The 23393-nt window shown below is 37.3% G+C and overlaps 3 protein-coding genes across 3 annotated transcripts in view; all 3 read right to left on the reverse strand.

Moving 5' to 3' along the window:
* LOC148944083 (uncharacterized) overlaps nucleotides 1-23393 on the reverse strand; it is a 215533-nt gene that overhangs the window by 76065 nt on the left and 116075 nt on the right. The window lies entirely within an intron of this gene.
* LOC148944084 (uncharacterized) lies at nucleotides 6472-10681 on the reverse strand. Its single transcript, XM_089100792.1, has 3 exons — nucleotides 10475-10681; nucleotides 8442-8607; nucleotides 6472-7112 (listed from the first exon to the last, which is right to left on the reverse strand). Exons 1-3 carry the CDS (start codon nucleotides 10632-10634, stop codon nucleotides 6716-6718), a joined length of 723 nt encoding a protein of 240 aa, XP_088956918.1. The 5' UTR covers nucleotides 10635-10681; the 3' UTR covers nucleotides 6472-6715.
* LOC148944085 (uncharacterized) lies at nucleotides 14471-22768 on the reverse strand. Its single transcript, XM_089100552.1, has 2 exons — nucleotides 22674-22768; nucleotides 14471-17426 (listed from the first exon to the last, which is right to left on the reverse strand). The coding sequence occupies exons 1-2, from the start codon at nucleotides 22766-22768 to the stop codon at nucleotides 16688-16690; spliced, it is 834 nt and encodes a 277-aa protein (XP_088956678.1). The 3' UTR covers nucleotides 14471-16687.

Consider the following 23393-nt stretch of genomic DNA (forward strand, 5'->3'; position numbering starts at 1 on the left):
GGATACTGCTGAGATGCCATATTGGGAATTAGTATTATCACAATGCATTTTGATTAAATTTTAAGGCAAAATTTTGTTTTTAAACTTAATGGGCAAATGGGAGGTTGTGCGTGGGAGGGTGGGAGTGGAAGGGGGATTAGTTGCCCTCTAATCACTTTCGACTATTGAAAAGGGCATCAGCCTTTTCTATTTTCAATCGAATGAGTCCTTTTCGATGTTCCCACGACCACTCCTTCGATACGAAGTGCCCTGGTCTAAACAACAACAACAACAAAAAATATCACTAATCACTTTCGACTATCAAAAAGGGTACTAGCCGTTTGAACTTCAGATCAAATGAGCACTTTTTCAAGTTTATACGACAATGATTTCAATAAAAACCTTATATAACCCCCAGGGTTTAACTTGTAACCCTGGCCCTGAAGGTTGTGGGGGAGTGTTCTCCTCAAAAACATATTTTCTATCTGGAAATCAACTACGTTGAACAAAATGGCATTCTCAAAATTGTTATTGGATGTGTTTGGGGGAATGATGGGTGTAAGGGGGACTAGATGCCCTTCAATCACTTTCGACAATTAAAAAGGGCACTAGCCCTTTGAATTTCCAATCGAATGAGCTTTTCTTGAAGTTTCTACAACAACGCCTTCTATAAAAACCTTAAATGCCCCCAGGGCCGAACTTAAAACCCTTGCGCTGAGGGCTGTGGGGAGTATCCTCCTCAAAAACATATTTTTATCAGGAAATCAACTACGCTGAACAAAACGGCTTTATCAAAATTTTGATTGGATGTGTTTGGGGGAATGACGGGCGTGGGGGGCTAGGTACCCTCCAATCACTTTCGACTATTAAAAAGGGCACTAGACCTTTCAATTTCCGATCGATTTAGCCTTTTTTAAGGTTTCTACCACAACGCCTTATATAAAAACCTTATATTCCCCCAGGGTAGAACTTGAAACCCTTGTCCCGAGGGGTGTGGGGGAGTTTCCTCCTCAAAAACATATTTTCTATCTAGAAATCAACTACACAAAATAATGGCTATCTCAAAATTTTGATCTGATGTTTTTGGGGGAATGATGGGCGTTGGAGGGGGGACTCTTTACCCTCCAATCACTTTTGACAATTAAAAGGAGCACTAGAATTCTCGATTTCTAATCGAATGAGCCCCTTTTGAAGTTTCTACGACAAACCCCTTCGATATGAAGTGCCCTGCTCTAAAGGAAAAAATAATAAATGAAACATTGTGCTAACATTGTTCTTATATGCCCTCATGGCATAAATTAAAACCCTTGCCCTGAGGGTTGTGGAGGAGTGTCCTCCTCAAAAACATATTTTATATCTGGAAATCAACTACGCTGAAACAAATGGCTATCTCAAAATTTTCATTGGATGTGTTTGGGGGAATGATGGCCGTGAAGGGGGAGGGGGGCTAGTTGCCCTCCAATCACTTTCGACTATTAAAAAGGGCACTAGCCCTTTGAATTTCCGATCGAACGAGCTTTTTCTGAAGTTTCTACGACAACGCCTTCTATAAAAATCTTATATGCCGCGAGGGCCTAACTTAAAACCCTTGCCCTGCGGGCTGTGGGGGAGTATTCTCCTCAAAAATATATTTTCTATCCGGAAATGAACTACGTTGAACAAAATGGCTATCTCTAAAATTTTGATTGGATGTGTTTGGGGGAATGATGGGCTTTCGGGGGGGGGGGGGCTAGTTGCCCTCCAATCATTTTCAAAAATTAAAAAGAACACTATCCCTTTGAATTTCCAATCGAATTAACATTTTTTGAAGTTTTTACTACAATGCCTTCTAGAAAAACCTTATATGCCCCCAGGGCATAGCTTACAACCCTTGCCCTGAGGGTTGTGGGGGATTATCCTCCTCAAAAAAACATATTCTCTATCTGGAAATGAACTACGCTGAACAAAATGGCTATCTCACAATTTTCATTGGATGTGTTTGGGGGAATGATGGGCGTGAAGGGGGGGGGGACTAGTTGCCCTCCAATCACTTTTGACTATTAAAAAGGGCACTAGCCCTTAGAATTTCCAATCGAACGAGCTTTTTTGAATTTCTACGACAACGCCTTCTATAAAAATCTTATATGCCGCCAGGGCCAAACTTAAAAATCTTGCCCTGAAGGCTGTGGGGGAGTATCCTCCTCAAAACATATTTTCTATCCGAAAATCAACTATGTTGAACAAAATGCATATCTAAAAATTTTAATTGGATGTGTTTTGAGGAATGATGGGCGTGGGGGGGGGGGGCTAGTTGCTCTCCAATCACTTTCGAATATTAAAAAGAAACTAGCCCTTTGAATTTCCAATTGAATGAGCCTGTTTTGGAGTTTCTACGACAACGTCTTCTTTAAAAGACTTATATGCCCCCATGGCATAACTTAAAACACTTGCCCTGAGGGTTTTGGGGGAGTGTCCTCTTCAAAAACATATGTTATATTTGGAAATTAACTACGGTGAACAAAAGGATTATCTCAAAATTTTGATTGGATGTGTTTGGGGAAATGATGGGCGTGGGGGGGGGGGGGGTGGAAGTTTGCCCTCTAATCACTTTCGACTATTAAAAAGGGCACAAGCCCTTTGGATTTCCAATCGAATAAACCTCGTTTGAAGTTACTATGATAAGGAATTCTATAAAAACCTTATATGCCCCAGGGCATAACTTAAAACCCTTGCTCTGAGGGTTGTGGGGGAGTGTCCTCCTCAAAACATATTTTCTATCTGGAAATCAACTACGCTGAACAAAATGGCTATAAAAATTTTGATTAGATGTTTTTGGGGAAACGATGGGCGGGGGGGGGGGGGCTATTTGCCCTCTAATTCCTTTCGACTATTAAAAAGGGCACTACTCCTTTGAATTTCCAATCGAATGAGCCTGTTTTGAAGTTTCTACGACAACGCCTTCTATAAAAACCTGATATGCCCCAGGGCATAACTTAAAACCCTTGACCTGATGGTTGTGGGGGAGTGTCCTCCTCAAAAATATATTCTCTATCTGGAAATCTACTACACAGAAAAAAAACGTCTATCTCAAAATTTTGATTGGATGTGCTTGGGGGAGTGATGGGCGTGGAGGGAGGCTAGCTGCCCTCCAATCACTTTTGACTATTAAAAAGGGCACTAGAACTCTCGATTTTCAATCGAATGAATCTCTTTCGAAGTTTCTACGACGACCCCTTCCATATGAAGTGCCTTGCTCTAAAGGAAAAAAATAATAAATGATACATTGTGCAAACACCGTTCTTATAAGCCCTCAGGGCATGATTAAAACCCTTTTCCCTGAGGCCCGTTTTCCCTTTTTCCCTTTTTCCGACACCGCTAAAAATTATATTTTTCGGTTGAATTAATACCACAGAGTTTGTTGTTTATTATAATTTAATAAAAAATACCAACAGGAAAAAGCCTATGGCTTTTCCTTATTTGGAATGTTAAACAAATCAATTCACTGGCAGGTAGTTCTTTTTGCATTGTTTTGGATTTTAAATTATGACGCTCAAAAATAAACTAAAGTAGTGAAACGGAGTATGAGGCTCAGTTCGTCGTTCTAAAGGGCTAGGCACACGAAGCTGATTTCGGGAACCGATTTCAGCATCAGTAAGAAACGATAGCGGTAAGAAAATTTTTTTGAAAGAAAAATTTATTGCGCAAAATTTTCAAAACAAAAATCATGGACACAAATCGTAAACTGGAGTTTATTAATAGTTGCTTGATTGATCTCAGCTTAGTTCTCAGTTTAATTCTCAGCTCAGTAGTGGGGTTTTTCACCACAGATACCTCTGGCTGACTATTTATTTGTATCCCTATTTTTTTTTGTGATGATCATGATGAAAATCAGCGCTGATGGTTTGTTTACACATTGCGGAAATTCATGCGGAAATCCGTCCGTTTCTGTTCGAACTATGGCTAAAATAACGCTGCGTTTTAAGGCAAAGATTTCAAATTCTTGCAACCGCGTCACCTAGAATCAAAGGGGTGAAAGGACTTATTGGTAGTTCATATACCTGGCTACAAATTTTAGGAACTGGAACAAAGTCTTCAAGATGAGGGCAAGTTCTAAAAGAAGAATATTGGCTAATGTGACTCTCGCTTTAGTCCTTATAAGGCGAAGGAGGCGCAGAAGACAAAAAGAGAAAGAAATTGAGTCTGAAACAAAGTCTGGGAAGAGGAGATGGTGGGTTCGACCAGCATGGCAGGTGTGTAAGAATCCAGCTGTTCTGTACCCAGTCAGGAGCACTATTTTTAGAAGTCGTCTCATGTAGAGAATCAATTTGGGACTCATTTGCGTAATCAATGATAAAACTTGTAGGCACCTTGTCAGGTTAGTGCTCCATTGTAAGCCTTGGTTACAGTGTCATGGCATACACACTATTGTTGTGCCTCCTTTAGAGCTGGCATTTCTGAGTGTTTGCTACTGCTGATAGCAATGCCTACTCTAAATGAGACGCCTTCTAAAGTTAGTGCTTCTGACTGTCTGTCATATAGTAGATAGAAGAAACTGTAAATTTCCTGAACAATTGATGAATAAGTTAGAATAGCCTATGCCATTGGATCCAGAAAATTTCTTGGGGGTCATTTAATTTAGCCAAGATGAAAGTGAAAACGTCATTTGATGCCTTTTCTTATGCTCTTTCATAATTCAAGAATTGCTTCTTGGGCTAATTGCATCTTGAGCCCTTAGAGGGGCCCCAAAGGTATTGTATATGAATTAGGAATTAAGAGCATAAAAAAGCATCAAATGATTTTTTACTATCATCCTCGCTAAATCATATGGCCCACTGCAAATTTGCTATCAACTTAAAGATGCACAATGCTCCTGCACTTCCTTCAGAGCTGGACCACTGAGTTTTGCCACTACTAACAGCACTGCTCTAAATGAGACGCCTTCTCAAGTTAGTGCTCCTGACTGTCTGTAGCCCATATAACTGCTAGAAGGAACTTTGAATTTCCTAAATAATTGATTAATCAGCTATATAAAAATTACGGTTCTAGACGTTAACCCCCCCCCCCCTACTGAAAATCTCCCCTAGTAAAATACCATCCCTATGCAGCTGATCGGTCTTCAATCCCTTTACACTTAAAAAAAAGATTATAACTCTCAATTTCTGATCTAATGACCACACTCCAAAGTCTGTGTGACCATGAGGTGGAAGTATGGATGAGGAATGGGGAGTCCCCCTGCTGAAAGGAATAAAATCTGCTCATTTTTACATGCTATAAATTCATATGTAATTTTTAGTTTTATATGCAGTTGTTATATCTGATTATTTGCCATAAAGATGATTTTAGTCTATTTTTTCTAGTAAAGACCCCATTAAACCAAAAATGATCCGAAATAAGATCAAACATATCTATGCTAAGCTGTATCTTTATATGCTTTAATCTGAGTATTTAATCCGATCTATCTGATTTTGAAAAAAACTTAGCTGTATTTTTATATGTTTTAATCTGAGTATTCTATCTTTAGTATTTAACCTGATTTTTATATGCTGTAAATTTGTATGCATTTTTTTTCATTTTTAATTTTATATGCAATTTTTTCTAGCTTTTTTCTAGTAAAGACCACTATTAAACCAAAAAATTATCAGAAAGAAGATCAAACTTATCTATGTTGAGCTGTATCTTTATATGGTTTAGTATAAGTATTGAATAGGATTTTTTATTTCTGATTTTGAAAAATACTGAGCAGTAATTTTTATGCTTTAATCTGAGTATTCTATCTTTAGTACTGAATCTGATTTTTATATGATGTAAATCAATATGTGATTTTTGATATCTTTAATGTTATATGCAATTTTTATATCCAATTATTTGCTATAAAAGATGATTTTAGGTTATATTTTTCTAGTAAAGACCAAGATTAGTCTGATTTTTATGGTGTAAATTCAAATGCAATTTTTTTTATATCTGATTATTCTTAATATTAACTGCAAATAGAGTAAAGTACAGGCTCTAAGAGAACTCCCTTGCCTTATTAGACCAATATGAACAATGTTTAAGGTTAATCAGGGCTGCAGCATTCAAGACCTAATAAAGAGCAAACCTCAATCATTAGCAATCAAAAATTTTATTTTGGCCTGATTTTAGCCTAATCTCAAACACCAAATCTCCCTGAATACAAAGCTTCCTTATTGCTCTGTGCCAGACTCAATATTTTCAGTATTTCAGCAGTATACCAAAATAAAACTTAGTTGCTCTAAAGTTTGCTGTAACAACAGTAATTTTTTTCAATCACTTATTGTAATAACAAAAGAATTTTTTCTAAATCAAAATTTAATGGTACAAAAACACTTGATGTAACGAGATCCCCTTTGGGCACTTCTACGTAAAAAGAAAGAAAACGGAAAAAAATTTACTGTCCTTCAATGGCCTGAAGTTCTTCAAGCACCATTGTCTGGAATTTCATTTTGTGATAGGCCTAACGCAAAGTCGGCAACATATCTATATCACGAACAAGAGTCTCAATATAACTCATGTTAGGTGTTCTTCTCTCTTCCTTTTTTAGGTCACTCAGGTTTTCAAACACTGCACTTAAGAGTTTCTCTTCATTTGTTTCACTTTCAATTGTATCGGAAGCATCTTTGCCAACAGAAGGAACAGAACTGCCAACCTTTTTTCGCTTATTAGTTCCCTCCCTAAGACGAGGAGGATTCACGACTGTGCGAGACTGTCACTATTCTGGACATATTCCCTGACTTGCTGTTTAAGGAAACTCTTTTGATTGCAAGGGCAACAAAACTTGATTTTCCCTTTGGGGTTCCAGTGAAAGGACAAGGAAGCTTTGTGGCAAGGCTGAGATCAGGGGCTGCTTTGCAGCATTAGCGTATTTCACAGAATTATTTTGATGAACAACCACTATTTTTGGTAGTGGGCTAAGTACCTTTGTTTGTCTTGTGACTTCCTGTACCTCAAAGTCAGATCTCCTATCAACAGCCATAGCTTTTGAATTTTTCATCAGCTCTTGCGTAGTAAAAACTTGTCTTGGTAGTTTTGATGATGAAGGGCTAGCAAAAGTGAAGTTCAAGTCATCATCACTGTCTTCTTTGTCACTATTGAGTGAAATCTCGACTGTGCAATCGGGAAAGAAGTTGCCACTAGTTCTTGAAGAGAAAGACAAAACATATATTTAGAGGACCTTAAAGGTAAGCTTTAGCTTTAAAAAAAGGTGGCTTAAATGACAATAAAAATTAATTTTTGTTAATAATGAAAGTAAAATGATGGTCAAACTAGCTAATTACAGAAACCCAGCATCTACCTTGAGCAGCAAAAGTATCTTCTTGTTCCCACCTCCCAAATAAGTTTCTCTTTCAAGTAAAAAAAAATTTCAGTGACTAATATTGCAGTGCATGGTATTTGTAGTTTTCTAAAATATTTTTGTATTTAAATCCTCAAATAAGTGAAAATCATTTGAAATACGTTTATAATACTGGTGTAACTCAGGCATAAACCATACCAATCCACTATGGTACTTCAGGATATGATTTACTAAGAGCTGCTATGGCCTACAAGCAATGATAAAGAAAAAATCATGATTTCCCAAGACATATCAACTACTCTATCATTAAAAAAAATGCTGTTTCATTTCAGCAATAATGACCAACAGCAAAATAAAATTATTGGCTCAAATTATTGACAATATTTTTGAAAAATTAACTTGTTTGTTTTAATGCTGTTTTTTTTTTCTGCAGTAACCAACCAAAGCTTTTCTCTTGAAGAAGCTTCAATAAGATCCAACATTTTTGACTAAGAGCTGAGCTACAAACAAATCACCTACAAAACTGAGAAGTTTTGACTGGGAAGCACCAGAATCTGACTGGGAAGCACCAGAATCTTCCACCAGAACTTAACCAACTACAACAGTCATCATAAGGAGTGATTCAACAGGATCGAAAGTCCTTATTTCACTCCAAGCTGTGATTTAAGGTAATTTAAGGTAAAAGAATTTTATTATCAAGCTATAAATTAGATTAACATACCTCTCGAGACCTTTTTTATGCTCTTTCAAAATATAACCATCATTTTACTCAGAAAGGACACTTTAAGATAATACCTTTTTCTCTTATTTTTTGCAATCTAGTTTAAGTCTTATTTTCTTTTACTCTAGGTTTTGGGCATAATAAATCATAGAATAAAAAAAATTGTGGCAGAATTGGATTTACCATTCAAAATGTTTCCTAAATATAATCTTCCTACCATAAAAATTGCAGCCCCTCCCCTCTGCCCCTCTTAATGAGAAAAATTAAGCCATAGATTATATTGAAATTTGGGAAACAGTTAATTAAAACAGAAGCAACCCTAAAACATGATTTCATAAAAAACTGTATATTATAGCTGAAAATAAAAATTTGGTTGTTATTTCCATATTGTTTTCTTGCAAAATTTTATATTATTTTGGAAAGATTTTTTTTTCTCATTAAGATAGAACTTACTCTCGTGGTTTCCTTGTTTCCTTCAAAAACAGTAAAGGCTTGAAAAAGGGCCAGTTCCAATCATCCAAGCTTTCAATTGGGCTTTGCCCACTGAAACCTGCTGACTTGTTGAGCCTCTTGACAAATTCATCCCTCAAGTACCTCCATTTGCTTTTGCATACCTCAACTAAAAGAGAGAAATAAATACCCTCAATCAGTTGCTAGCTTTGATCATGATAAGGTCCCATGTCTGGGATGCTGGGGGGACGAGATAATGAGAGGAAAATTACCTCACAAAATCTTGTGGAAATGGAGGTTTTGCCTGTTTGAAAAATTGTTTAAATGAAAATTATTACTGGGAGGGGCAGTACATAACTGCTAAGAAGGGTAAAAAATGCATAAAAACTTGAACTTTCTGCAGTATAGAACCTTCGACAGGATGATTTTAGTGCTAAAATTAAATTTAGAGGAGCTAGAACACACAAAATGCCATCATCCACCATCTAAACTGCAACCCTTCAGTCTTCATGATCAATGGCGGAGCAGTCTAATACAATAGCTCCTTTTTGACGTAATGCACCAATATGTGAGCTGGTTTCTAGGGGTTTATACACTCTGCTCAGGCTACTCACACATCAAAATTGAAATTGGTTTTGAATGGTGAATTACCATAATATTTTTCTCTCAACAGTTCCTGCAAGGGGTCAAAATTGGCAAGATTTTCCGTTTTGGTAACTCTTCCCGGGGTGGCCATGCACCATGGGACTTCACATACACTTATATATAATGTATACTAACTATTTATCACTTAGGAATCCCAGTAGCCAACTATATAATTATCAAATCAACTACAACTATTAATAATGAGATACCTAGGAAACAAACATACCATTTGACTCTGAATTCAATGCTGTATCCAAATGTAGCAATCATTTCCAGCAGAAACTCATCTCCTAGTTTCTGTAAATCAAGCTTTTGAGGGATACCAAGGGATTTGGGGGGCAGCTTTTATCCCTTAATTCTATGACTATCTACCTTAGCTCTTCCCTAAGAATGACATATGAATGGATGATAGATAGACTTGTCTATCAAAAAATCAAATGCCATCATTTTAATACAATCCTTAAAAAGAGCTTATCCTAGATTTACCTCTCAATCACTTGGACTATCTGCCCTGGCTTTGGTAAAATTCAACTTTCGCAACTTTTGGCTATCTTGGAAAGACGTTAGGTTAGGAAAATAAAACTTTCAGGAATGGGTCTACAGGCTAAAGTATGTCCTGGGAAGGCATTATGAAATACCTACCTCTACTCCTCCTCTCTCTAGAGGGTCCTGACCTTTGATGACCTTTAAAAATCTGTGTCTTATAAAAGTGAAACCTTGCAAAATAGATCTTCTGCTTAAATGAAGAACAACAAAATTATTTTCAGCTTCACAGCTTTGCTCAATTTCAATTTATAAGGTTTTAAAGATATACAAATACATTTCCTAAATTTTGAAAAAAAAATTCACATGGCTTAAAACTCTACTCAAATGACAGGAATTGCATTTTCAGAACTAAACCTAGAGGAAAAGAAAATGACTGAAAATTAAGGTAAAATGTTGTTTTGTAAAATTTCAGTAGGTAAAGACCTATTATGTAGGCAAATTTCAGGACCCTCTAGAGGGAAAAGGAGTGGAGGTAGGTACTTCAAAATATCTTCCTGAGACATACTTTAGCCTGTAGACCCATTCTTGAAAGTTTCATTTTCCTAACCTGACGCCTTTCCAAGATAGCCAAAAGTAGCTAAAGGAGAATTTTACCCTGGCTTTACCTTCACTTATATTCTTATTTTGCCAGTTTTTCTAGGAAACACAAGAATTTCTTAGAACCTAGCCTATATTTACAGAGTAGGTCTACATACCCCCCACCCCTAATGTTCAAATATATACTCGGAATTGCATCCTTAATTTGAATATAAGATTCATTTACATCACGAATGGACTTTACCCCCATATGGTGGATATCTCCTGTAGCTATCATCAAAACATCAAGAAGGGTATTATGTTCTTACCCTCTTCTGAAAGCTGTTGAGCAATAAAGAGCCAAATGACATTCTTTTTCTTAGTTTTCTTATAGCCTAGGTGCGCAGGATCATACATGCTGGGGTAGCCTTGAACCAAAGTTACAAGATGGTGTAGTTTTTGATAATCCATGCTCATGGTTTTATTCATTTAAAAACTTGCAAGATTCCGTCCTGATTTGAACAAAACGTTGCGGAAAGCTAGAGATTTTTTCTACCATGAAAACGGACGGAATTTCCGCAGGGATTGCCAAATCCGCATGAATTTCCGCAATGTGTAAACGAACCATGATTTTGTAAATCCGCACCGAAAACTAGAAAATTTTCAAGCTCAAATCGACGCCGATTTCTTTTAAAATCGGCGCTGAAATGGAAATCAATTCCCGAAATCAGCGACGGGTGCCCAGCCCTTAAGAACTAAGAACGGCATTTTAAAGAACGGCTTATAAGCGCTAAATAAAACCGAATGGCGAAAACGAACGGCTTATTTGTAGAACCGAAAATTGGATTTCCATAGAACGACGAAAACGAACGCAGCTAATGATTTCGCCAGCCACAACGCTGCGTTTGGGGCTAGAAGTTTTCAATTTCCATTTTAAATTCCCGAAGATCCCGCTCTTATCAGAATGTGAATCATTATCTTATCATTATCATATCATTATCTTGAATAATGATAACAAAAAGCCGACATGTCATCTACAGAAATTTCGAACTTGGTCGATAAACACAGAAGTTTTACTTACTCTTGCCGTAATTATACAATGGTGACACAATTTCCATTTTGTCAAATAAATAGGATTAAAAGAGTGGCATGATATGTACCAAAATCTGAATCTTGGTTAGTATATGCAGCGTTTTTGCTGACTCGAGCAGTAATTTTATGTGTTGTATTCGAAACGGACATTATGCTAATTATTGGCAAAAACAGTCGGTAAAATCAACAGCCAGTCGGTAAAATCTCTTGTCCCCCCCCCCCCAATGTTTTGGCTAGTAACAGCCCTGATTGCAGATTCACTATACTTTACCCCTAATCCCCCCTAATATGTAAATAAATAGTCCAACTTATTTATGTCTGTTTTTTCTGGATCTTGACTTTATCAGTCAGCTGTTCCTAGAGGGGTTGTCAATTGGGTCAACTGCCCCAGGCGCCACAGCAGATGAGAGAGGGCTGTAGCTGGGGAATTAACCACTTTGATCAGAATTTTCACTTGGATTTAGTGTTTATGTTTATATTGGAATTGGAAGGGGACACTAAATTAATGCTTCCCTAGGCACCACCAACCCTAGGAACAGTTCTGGTCAAAGTCAAATCAATTTATGAATTCATGGGCTTAAACAAAAGTTACATATATGGTAAATTTGAAGATTTACAACATGTTTATTCAATAGGATCTTGATATATCAATAACTATTAATTAAATGACTTTAACAAAATGGAATTATACTCAAACAATATCAAGTTTTTAGCTGACATTTTTCTAAAGCCAGGAATAAGAGAAAGAGGTCTCATCTTTAGGGTCCACTATTATTATTACATTTCCAGGTAAAATGATTTTTATATTTGGAATGAGCATAAGATTTCTATCAGAAATCTTTCTTCTTTACTTTCATTTTGAACTCTTTCTGATTTTCGCTTTCATTTGTCTTCTAAAAGCACAATTCAATCTCCTTCACTTTCATTTTTGGCAAGTTCTGTTACTCTCTAACGCGTGTCTGCTAACCACACAGTTCTGTTCTTTAATTTCATTTTTAACACGTTCTGATTCTCCCTGTCGCTTATCTTCTAACCACATATTTCTCTGCTGTTTGCTTTCATTTTCGATTTGTTATGATCCTCGTTGTCCGATGACTTGTATCCGTATATTTTTGTTCTTCACTTTTGGTTTTGCCTCATTATAATTCTCGCTTCCTCTTATCTTTCAAATACATATTTCTTTGTTCCTCAATGTTTTAGACATTTTTTCAAGTAACGAAACATTCAGATCAAATAATCTAGCAAGCATAAAACTCCCTCAAATAAGCATCAATAAATAAATAAGACCCAAAACAAACAGATATTAAAATAAAGAGCAAAATCAAACTCAAAACGAGCAGAAATTAATATGAGTAGGTTCTAAACCCCATACTTTCGAAAAGCCAAAATTTAATTTGTACTTTACTGAAAAAAAATGTGCATTGTCAGTTCAAAATAGCCGCCCTCCGATTATTTTAACGCTTATAAAAATCAGTAGAGCATATGATTACCAATCCAATAAACCCCCTCTGAAGTTTATATGACCCGGCTTTCTATAAAAAGTACTATATGCCCCCAGGGCATAACTTACAACCCTTGCCCTTAGGGCTGGGAGGATTTTTTATCCTCGAAGACATAATTTTCAGACCTTTCAAATACGTTGAACAAAACGGCTATCTCAAAACTTTGATTGAAAGTGTTTGGGGAAATGATGGACGTGGGGAGGGGGGATTTGCCCTCTGCTCACTTTCGACTAATAAAAAAGGCACTAGTCCTCTCAATTTCCAATCAAATGAGCCCTTTTTGAAGCTTCTACAACAAAACTTTGTATAAAAACCGTATATGCACTAAGGGTATAGCTTACGACCCTTGTCCTGAGGGCTATAAGGGGAAGGTTGTCATCCTCAAAGACATAATTTCCAGACCTTTCAACTATGTTGAACAGAATGACCATATCAAAATGTTGATCGGAAATGTTTGGGGAAATGATGGGCGTAGGCTGGGGGATTCTTCCTCCGATTAATTTCGACGAGCAATAGCCCTCTATTTTCAATCGAATGAAGCCTTTTTGAAGTTTTTACGACAAAACTTTCTATAAAAACCTTATATGCTCCCAGGGCATAACTTACAACCTTAGCCCTGAGGGCTGTGGGGGGGGGGGTTGTCATACTCAAAGATATATTTTACAGACCCTTCAACTATATTCAACAAAACGACTATATCAAAATATTAATTGGAAGTGTTTGGGGAAATGATGGGCGTGGGGGGGCATTCGCCCTCCGATCGCATTTGACTATTAATAAGGGCACTAGCCTTCTCAATTCCCAATTGAATGAGCCCTTTTTGAAGTTTTGTACAACAAACCTTTCTATAAAAACCTTATGTGCTCCAAGGGCATAATTTACAACCTTTGCCCTGGGGGCTGTGGGACGTTTGTTATCCTCAAAGACATATTTTCCGGATCTGTCGACTAAGTTGAACAAAATGGCTATCAAGATTTTGATTGAATGTGTCCGAGGAAATGATGGGCGTGATAGGGTGGTTAGTTGCCCTCCAATCACTTTCGAATATTAAAAAGGGTACTAACCCTTTCAATTTCCAATCGAATGAGCCCTTATTGAAGTTTCTACGACAACACTTTCTATAAGAACCTTATTTGCCCCCCAGGGCATAACTTACAACCCTTGCTCTGTGGGTTGTGGGAGGTTGTCATCCTCAAAGACCTAGTTTCCAGAACTTTAAACTACATTGAACAAAATGGCTATCTGAAAATTTTGATTGAATGTGTTTGTGGATATAGTGGCCGTGAGAGGAGGGTTAGTTGCCCTCCAATCACTGTCGACTATCAAAAAGGGCACTAGCCCTTTCAATTTCCAATCGAATGAGCTCTTGTTGAAGTTTCTTCAACAACGCTTTCCATAAAAACATGTGTCCCCAGGGCATAACTTACAACCGTTGCCATGAGGGGTTTGGGGAGTTTGATATCCTCGAAGACATAATTTCCAGAACTTAAAATAAAATTTTGATTGGGTGTGTTTGAGGAAATGGTGGGCGTCAGAGGGGCTAGTTGCTCTCCAATCATTTTTGACCATTGAAAAGGCACTAGCCCTTTCAATCTCCAATCAAATGAGTTATTTTTGAAGTTTTCTTCGACAACACTTTCGATAAAAGCCTTATATGTCCCCAAGGCATAACTTACAACCCTTGTCATGAGGACTGTGGGGGGGGGGGGTGTTATCTTCAAAGACCTAATTTTGAGGACTTTCAAATACGTTGAAAAAAATGGCTATCTCAAAATTTTGATTGGATGTGTTTGGGGAAATGATGGGCGTGAGAGGGGGGTTAGTCCAAACACTTTCGACTATTAAAAAGGGCACTGTGCATTTGAATTTCCAGTCGAATAAGCCCTTTCTAGAGTTTCTAAGACAAAAATTTCTATAAAAACCTTATATGCCCCCAGGGTATAACTTATAACCCCTGCCCTGAAGGCTGTGGGGGAAGTATCCTCCTCAAAGATATAATTTCCAGATCTTTAAACTACGTTAAACAAAATGGCTAGCTCAAAATTTTGATTGGATTTATTTGGGGAAATGGTGGGCGTTGAAAGAGTGTTAGTTGCCTTGCAATCACTTTCTGCTATTAAAAAGGGCACAAGCCCTTCCAATTTCCAATCGAACGAGTCCTTTTGGAAGTTTCTACGACAACTCCTTTTATACGAAGTGCCCTGGTCTAAAAACATTAAAAAAAATACATTGTGCCAACATCGTTCTTTACTTAGGTCTCGCTATTGCGCTGCCTACGATAGTTAATAAAAACTAAGATTATTCTTTATAAGGGTAAATTTTCTTCTTTTGAAATCTATTACATTTGGGACACAGCCCTACTCAGGAAGATTCGATTCTAAAATGGAGATTTGGCAAGATTGCATATTTTAAAACTTGCTAAATTTAAAACACTAAGGACACAAAAAAACATTTTTTCTAAATTAGAAATGAAAACCCGTATACCCAATTTATCTTAGTATATTAGAAAAAAGAGGGAATTCAATTTCTACTGAAAACGACCTCTATTTGTAGTTGTGTAGTTTTGGTAAGAGGAGGGGGGGGCTCTTAAATCCTGACAAATTATAAGGGATTTTAAATAACCAGCAACTTGACCTAATAAAAGCAAACAAAAATCCCCTTAATTTTTCCACATAGAAGAAGTCTTGACACAAGATACACAACCAATGCATGAAATTTAAAACCCAATTTTAGACACAAATCTTTGATTCTTTTTGGTCTTGGTGGCAAAAAAAGGCAATCTAGTGGATCCTTTCAAGCTGGTTAGAATGCTAATTTCGTTCAGTTTCCGCTGATCCCCTCTTAGACCGTTCACAAAACAAATCAAAACAGACTTATTGAGTCCGTTTTTGGGAGGAGGGGACTTGCTCTTTTACTACTTTTTTCAGTATAAGACCCCTCTTACACCACGAGTTTATCAGCTTAAGTTCAGAATATATCCATAAAAAATTGTTCTCATAGGGGTTCCTCATCCAACGCCAATCGGAAAAAAAATTGGATTCTACTCTGAGTCCCGTTTTGGGGCAGCACCAGCACAATTATTATGGAAAAAAAACTAGTCTTTCAGGTTTTCAAAATTTCGGTTACCTTGATCAAGAACAGCGATTTAACGAATTTTTGATCATTTGTAGGCCCCCTCCCTCTCAAATGAATCTTTTGGTCTACTTAGGCAAGCAAACAAAATCAAACATTCAAAAAATTTCAAAGTATTTCAGAAAGTAAATTTTTATCGCAAATTCTAATATCGAAACGCATTGAAATGTTGCATCGTAGATAACCATTTTTTTTTTCATTTTCAATCGTAGATAACTATTTTTATCAGGATGATGATGAAACTGCTATTGAAACTAAACACATGGAAAAAATAGAAAAAAACCTTATTCGATGTATTACTATTTGGTTGTGAGAATGATAACCACAAGCCAATGAAGATACAGCTTGTGTTAAAATAATCTTCCTAAGCTCTCGTATGCACTTTTTGATGCCTGTGACAATTTCTAACATCAGAAAAGTTTTTCTACAGACATCATATATGAAAGGTTTCTCACCTATATGCAGTCTTTGATGTGTATTCACACTGAAAGCACTTGCAAAAAACACTTCTCACATACACACTATTTAATTGGTTACTCACCCGTATGCCTCTTTGGTGCTGTTTCAAATTTCCTGCTTGATATAAGGTTTGGTCACAAATATCGCACTTAAACGGTTTCTCACCCGTATGCATTCTTTGATGGGTGTTCAAACTTCCTGTTTGAGAAAAGGTTTTGTCACAAATATCACACTTATACGGTTTCTCACCTGTATGCACTCTTTGGTGCTTGTTCAAACTTCCTGCTTCAGAAAAGGTTTTATCACAAACTTCACACTTAAACGGTATCTCACCCGTATGTACTCCTTGGTGCTTTTTCAAGTTTGCTGCGTGAGGAAAGGTTTTATCACAATATTCACACTTGAACGGTTTTCACCTGTATGCACTGTTTGGTACTTGTTCAAATTTCCTGCTTCAGAAAAGGTTTTATCACAAACATCACATGTAAACGGTTTCTCACCTGTATGCAGTCTTTGGTGGGTGTTCAAACTTCCTGTTTGAGAAAATGTTTTGTCACAAATATCACACTTAAACGGTTTCTCACCTGCATGCACTCTTTGGTGCTTGTTCAAACTTCCTGCTTCAGAAAAGGTTTTATCACAAACATCACACTTAAACGGTTTCTCACCCTTATGTACTCCTTGGTGCTTTTTCAAGTTTGCTGCGTGAGGAAAGGTTTTATCACAATATTCACACTTGAACGGTTTTTCACCTGTATGCACTCTTTGGTGCTTATTCAAATTTCCTGCTTCAGAAAAGGTTTTATTACAAACATCACACCTAAACGGTTTCTCACCCGTATGTACTCCTTGGTGCCTTTTCAAATTTGCTGCGTGAGGAAAGGTTTTAGCACAAACTTCACATTTAAACGGTTTCTCGCCCGTATGCACTCTTTGGTGCCTGTTCAAACTGTACAATTGAGAAAAAGTCTTGTCACATACCTCACATTTATGTATCTTTTTTTCTTTATGAGTTCTTTGATACCCTTCCAATTTTCCATACTTTTTACTTGAAGGCGACTTTTCAAACCTGTTTTCTGACTTTCCAAGCCTTTTCCTTCAGATTTTGATGCAAATACAATTGAGGTAACGCCTGTAGATGGATTCTCTGAAACAACTAGTGACGTATTTCTCTGTAAGTGAAGTCCAGACAAATGTGGTTAAAAATTACCTAAAAATTTATAAGTACAGTATAAAAAAAAAAAAAAAAAAAAAAAAAACAAAACAAAAATCAAAAATAAAAAAACGAAAAAAATATCTATCAAAATGTTTGGAAAGTCTACAGAGTTAAAAAAAAGAAGAAGTATGTCTTTCGAGAGGTTTTAAGAACTAATTTTACTTTGGATTCCTCTCCTCTCCCACATGGTGACGCTTATTTTGGCTTTTAAAATTACTTATTCTAATCAGAGGCAACGCTAGAGCGTTGCCTATAGTAAAGGCCGTCAGGCTTCAATGTTTTATTATTATTTTTTCCCCAGAGGCAATTCATAAGGAAGGGGTGGTAGTATAAGCTTCGGATGGGCTCATTCGATTGGAAATATGAAGTTCTAGCGCCCTTTTTAAGAGTCAAGATTGATAGGAGGGCATCAGCCCCCCCCCCCCACTCCGCCTTCATTTCCCAGATAAATATGATAAAAATTTGAGATAGCCATTTTGTTAAAAATAGTTTTTAAAAAAGATAACGAAAACTCCGCGGTCGACACAAACCCCCAGGGCCTGGGAGCAGGCGCTGTAAGTTATTCCCTGGGGGCAAATATGGTTCTTATAGAAATGATACTCGTTTAAACTTCAGAGAGGCCTCATTTTATTGGAAATTGAAATTTCTATTTCACTTTTTAAGACTCAAAAGAGATTGAATGACAAATACCCCCCCCCCCCCCCACGTCCTTTTTCCATAAACCCATTAGATAAACAGTTTTGAGACAGCTATTTTGTTCAAAATAGTTCAAAAGTCAAATAACAAAACTTGTGGGACAACACAACCCACAAGAACCCTGGGGTAACGGTTTTAAGCTATGCCCCGGGGGAATATGAGTTTTTATGGAAGGGATGTTCATATAAACTTCAGAAGAGACTCAATCGATTCGAAATCGGAAGTTCTAATACCCTTTATAAGAGTCGAAAGTGATAGGAGGGCAACTAACCCCCCCCCCTTCCATGCCTTTTTTTCCTAAATGCATCCGATAAAAATTTTTAGATAGCCATTTGGATAAAAAATAAATCAAACATCAAACAACAGTACCTCCAGGGTGGATACAGCCACCCAAGGCCCGGGGGTAGGCGTTGTAAGTTATACCCCGGGGGGTATATAGTTCTAGTGGAAGGATGCTTGTAGATACTTGAGAGGGGGCTTGTTTGATTGGAAAGTGAAAGTTGTAGTTCAATTTTAAGAGTCAAGAGATAGTAGGGCAACTAGCACACCCCCCCCCCGTCCATCACAAACAACAAAAGTACGAAGAACAAAAGGGAAATCTTTTTGTAAGACAGTGGAGATAATTTGAATGAATATTTCGGCCCTATGTCCAAGGGCCGTCCTCAGCAAGACAAAAATATATAAAAGAAAAAGACTCACAACAACATGCGACCAATAAAACCAAAAAGTGGAAATTCTTTCAAAACAATCCTAGCATCATTACTTCAGCGAAGTTCAACCAGGACTGATAAAAAGTAAGGTAAAACAAGACGATTCAATGAAATGAAAGAAAATAAATTAAAAACATGTTCTTATTGCTAATCCAGCCTTTTTGGCAGCTAACCTCAAAGGTCTTTTTGTAACCGGTTCTGTGTTAATGTCTATCCAGCCAAAAAGGCTGGATTAGCAATAAGAACATGTTTTTAATTTATTTTCTTTCATTTCATTGAATCGTCTTGTTTTACCTTACTTTTTATCAGTCCTGGTTGAACTTCGCTGAAGTAATGATGCTAGGATTGTTTTGAAAGAATTTCCACTTTTTTGGTTTTATTGGTCGCATGTTGTTGTGAGTCTTTTTCTTTTATATATTTTTGTCTTGCTGAGGACGGCCCTTGGACATAGGGCCGAAATATTCATTCAAATTATCTCCACTGTCTTACAAAAAGATTTCCCTGTTGTTCTTCGTACTTTTGTTGTTTGTGATGGAAAGGCAGTGTGGTCTTCGTCGCTATTTTCCCCCCGTCCATTGTTCACCAAACCCATCTGATAAAAATTTTGAGATTGCCTATTCGTTAAAAATAGTTCAAACATCAGATGAAAAAACTCCGGTGTTGACACAACCCCCCAGAGCCAGGGGGCAAGCTTTTAAATTATGCCTCAGGAGCATATAAGGTTTTTATGTAATGGGTGGTCGTATAAGCTTCAGAGGAGGCTCATTTGATTGGAAATTGAAAGTTCTAGTTACCTTTCAATGAGTCAAAAATGACGGGAGGGTGTCTACCCCCCCCCCCCCACACACACACCCTCTTTTCCCCAAATGCATTGAATGAAAATATTAAGATAGCCAGTTTGTTTGAAATAGTCCAACGATCAGACAACAAAAACTTCGGGATCATTATAGCCCCCAGAGCACGGAAACGGGTTGTAACTTAAGCCCCGAGGGCATATAAGGTTTTTATGGAAGAGGTTGTCGTATAAACTTGGAATGGGATTCAATTTTTTAGGAATTGACATTTTTAATTCCCATTTTAAGAGTCAAAAGTGATCTGATGGCAACGAGCCCCCCCCCCCCCTAAGCCTCTTCCCTAAATGCGTCCAATCAAAACTTTTATGGCCATTTTGTTCAGAATAGACCATAGATCATATAACAAAAGTCCAGGGATAACACATCCGCCCGGAACCCCAGAGCAAGTGTACTAAATTGTGCCCCGGTGATATATAATATTTTTATGGAAGGAATGGTCAGATAAACTTCGGAGGGGGCTCATTCGATTGTAAATCAGAATTTCTCCTTTTGAAGAGTCAAATGTGATCAGATGGCAACCAGCCCCCCCCCCCCCACAAAAAAATACCCTTGTTTACCAAAATCCATCCGATAAAAATTTTGAGATAGTCGTGATTAAAAATTGAAAGTTCTAGTTCCTTTTTAAGAGTCAAAAGTGATTCGATAGCAACTAACCTCCCCCACCAACCCTAAGGCTCCAATGTTTTTTGTTTTTTTACCCTAGAGACACTTCATATGGATGGGATGTTCATATAAACTTTGGAGGGGGCTCATTACATTGGAAATCGGAAGTAATAACTACCCTTTAAATAGTCAAACGCTATTGGAGGGCATCTACCTCCTCCCCTCCCCCACAAACACACACCCTCTTCCCCAAATGCATCCAATCAAAATTATGAGATACTTATTTTTTGTGAGCGATGATGCCCCGATTTCTGTGAGAGAGGCGAGGAAAAGACTGCATGAAAAGAAATCGTGTCCTAGTTCGCGAGGTATTACGTCATGGGTATCTAATACAGTGCCACCGTATCTCCAGTTTGAACGACCTTATTGTCGAAAAGTGAAGTTTACTTGCGATGAGTCGATCGATGAATTAGCGTATGAACTCCCCCCCTCTGCGGCTCCCGGGGGCCCTAAGGATAGATTGATTTGATAGTTTTTTTTTGGTTTTGTGTATGTTTGGTTGTTTAAAAAAATTATGAAAAGTTTAGCTTATGAAAAAAAAAAAATGTTTTGTTGTTTGTTTGTTTAAGAGTAAAGATTTTTTTGATTTTAGTTTAAAGGATAAATATGAGTAGGTGGTAGCAGGCTCCTATGTTTTTGAATGGATGCGCTTATTATTGTGGCGAAATTTCCTTTCGCTTCTTGTGTGTTAATTCGTTTTTCTTTTTTGTTTTATTTTCTGTTCCATTTTTCTATAATTTGTTTTTTAATCTTTTTTCTGGTTTATTTTCGGCTGCAAAGCCGACGGCTGGCCTGTTTTCGATTTTACGGCTGGCCTGTTTTCGATTTGGTGTGAACCAGGAAAAGTAATTGGTAAAGTAGTAGTTTTGTTTCACCGTTCTCTCGCTACCCCTTCGATGAATGGTTATTATTCTAGTTGTTGATTTGGAAAGATTTAGATCACTTGAGAGAGATTCACTAAATTATCAGGATTTAAAAGGTGGTCTTCTCCATAGAGATCTAGATCAAGATTTTTGTGAGGCATCCTCTAAAGCATATTATAAATGCCCTATTGAAATTAATAATGTGTTGTCAGGACCCAGTGGACTGAATTTGTTATTGTGGAATTGTCAAGGTCTAAATAGCTCATTGGATTATTTAAACGAATTGTGTCTGTTTTCGAAATGAGATGTGATGGTTCTGACAGAAACGTGGTTGATAGATCATACGACAAGTTTATTAGATATAGGTGAGTATCGACTTCATGTTCAGAATAGAGAGAAAAGGCAACATGGTGGACTGGCAGTTTATCTTAGGAATGGTCTCGATATTAAGGGGAGGAATGAAAAGCGTGCAAAAAAGGAATGCGTGCGAAAGTCTGGTATTAGGATTCTGTCAATCGGGACAGAAACTTTTTGTGGTTGTAGTGTACCAACCGCCGTCAGGTTCTACTGAGGAATTCTTGGAGCTCCTAGAAAAGCAATTGGATGAGTTTGCTGATGATAATAAACTTTTGTTCGTGTGTGGTGATTTTAATTTGGACCTAAATAGAGTGAGTTCTAATCCTAAGATTCGTGAATTCTTGAATGTGATGTCTTGTAATGGTGTTTTCTATGGTGAATATCTGTACTCGGCTAACTGCTAATTCTGAGTCCCTCCTTGATAATGTTTTTTTATATGAAGTATGATTCAGTTTCGGTTGTGATTAATGATGTTTCTGATCACTTTGGTGTTCTGCTGTGTGTGAATAATTTTTGCACACCGAAGAGTAAGAATTCAAAAACACATAATGATCGATTGAGAATTGATGGAGATGTTTTGGTTCGGTTTAAAAATGAAATAGAAAAATGTAATTTCCAGTTTCTTGAAGATAGTGAACTTGATGTAAATATGAAGTTTTGTTTATGGTATGGTAAAGTGAATGAAATATTGTAGTCATGTTGTGAAATGTCAAGGCAGTCAGTTCAAACCAAGACACCAGTTGAACCTTGGATTTCTAAAGTAATAATGGCAGCGATAATGGAAAGGAGGTGATTATTCAAGTATTCTAATACATCACCATATGCCGAAGAGAGGTACAGAAAATATAACAACGAATTAAGTAAGCTACTTAGAAAAGCTAAAATAGAATATTGTAGAGAAGAATTTAAAAAGTCGGAAGGAAATCCTGCGAAGACCTAGAAAACAATCAACTCGGTAATCCACCCAACTCAGAGTTCTGTTACCCCAGTTTGTACCTCATCGCCGCAGGAAGCAGTTGATCAGATGTGCGACCATTTTGCAAATATTGGAAAAAATATGGAAGGTACGGGATCCTCATCTGTAGAAGAGTCTTTTGGTTAGGTTTTTTCCATATGGCTAGTGATGTTTCTGCTCTTTTGCGTCCGATTAATGTTGACGAGCTCCGAAAGAGAGTTTGGAGCATGAAGAGTAATGCCGCAGGTAGTGATTATTTTTCCCTGAAAGTTTTGAAGCATGTATTTCCAGTTGTATCAGAGCATTTGGTGTACTTATTTGATCAGTGTATGAACTGTGGTATTTTTCCTGATTGCTTTAAGTCGGCTAAAGTTATTCCGTTATTTAAAGGTGGTGATAAGAATTTTTTCCATGATTATAGACCTATATCTCTTCTCCCAGTGTTATGTAGAGTGTTTGAAAAGATGATAAATGCTAGAATGGTTGAGTTTCTAGAATCACGGAGACTTTTAAGTCCAACCCAGTTTGGATTCCGAAGAGGAATGTCGACGGGTCAGGCCGTTCCGTTTTTGGTGACGTTCGTAAATGATGCCCTGGATGCTGGTTGGAAAGCGGCTACAGTTTTCCTCGATATTGTGAAGGCCTTTGGTTCGGTTGATCATAGTATTCTGCTTGCAAAACTTGATAATTATGGATTTCCTGGTGCGTTCTTAGGCCTTTTAAGGTCTTTCCTTCATAATCGTTCTTTG

Source organism: Artemia sp. Qi Xiang Cuo, chromosome 14 (assembly GCF_049724085.1).
Source record: "Artemia sp. Qi Xiang Cuo chromosome 14, ASM4972408v1, whole genome shotgun sequence".
Lineage (NCBI taxonomy): Eukaryota > Metazoa > Arthropoda > Branchiopoda > Anostraca > Artemiidae > Artemia > Artemia sp. Qi Xiang Cuo.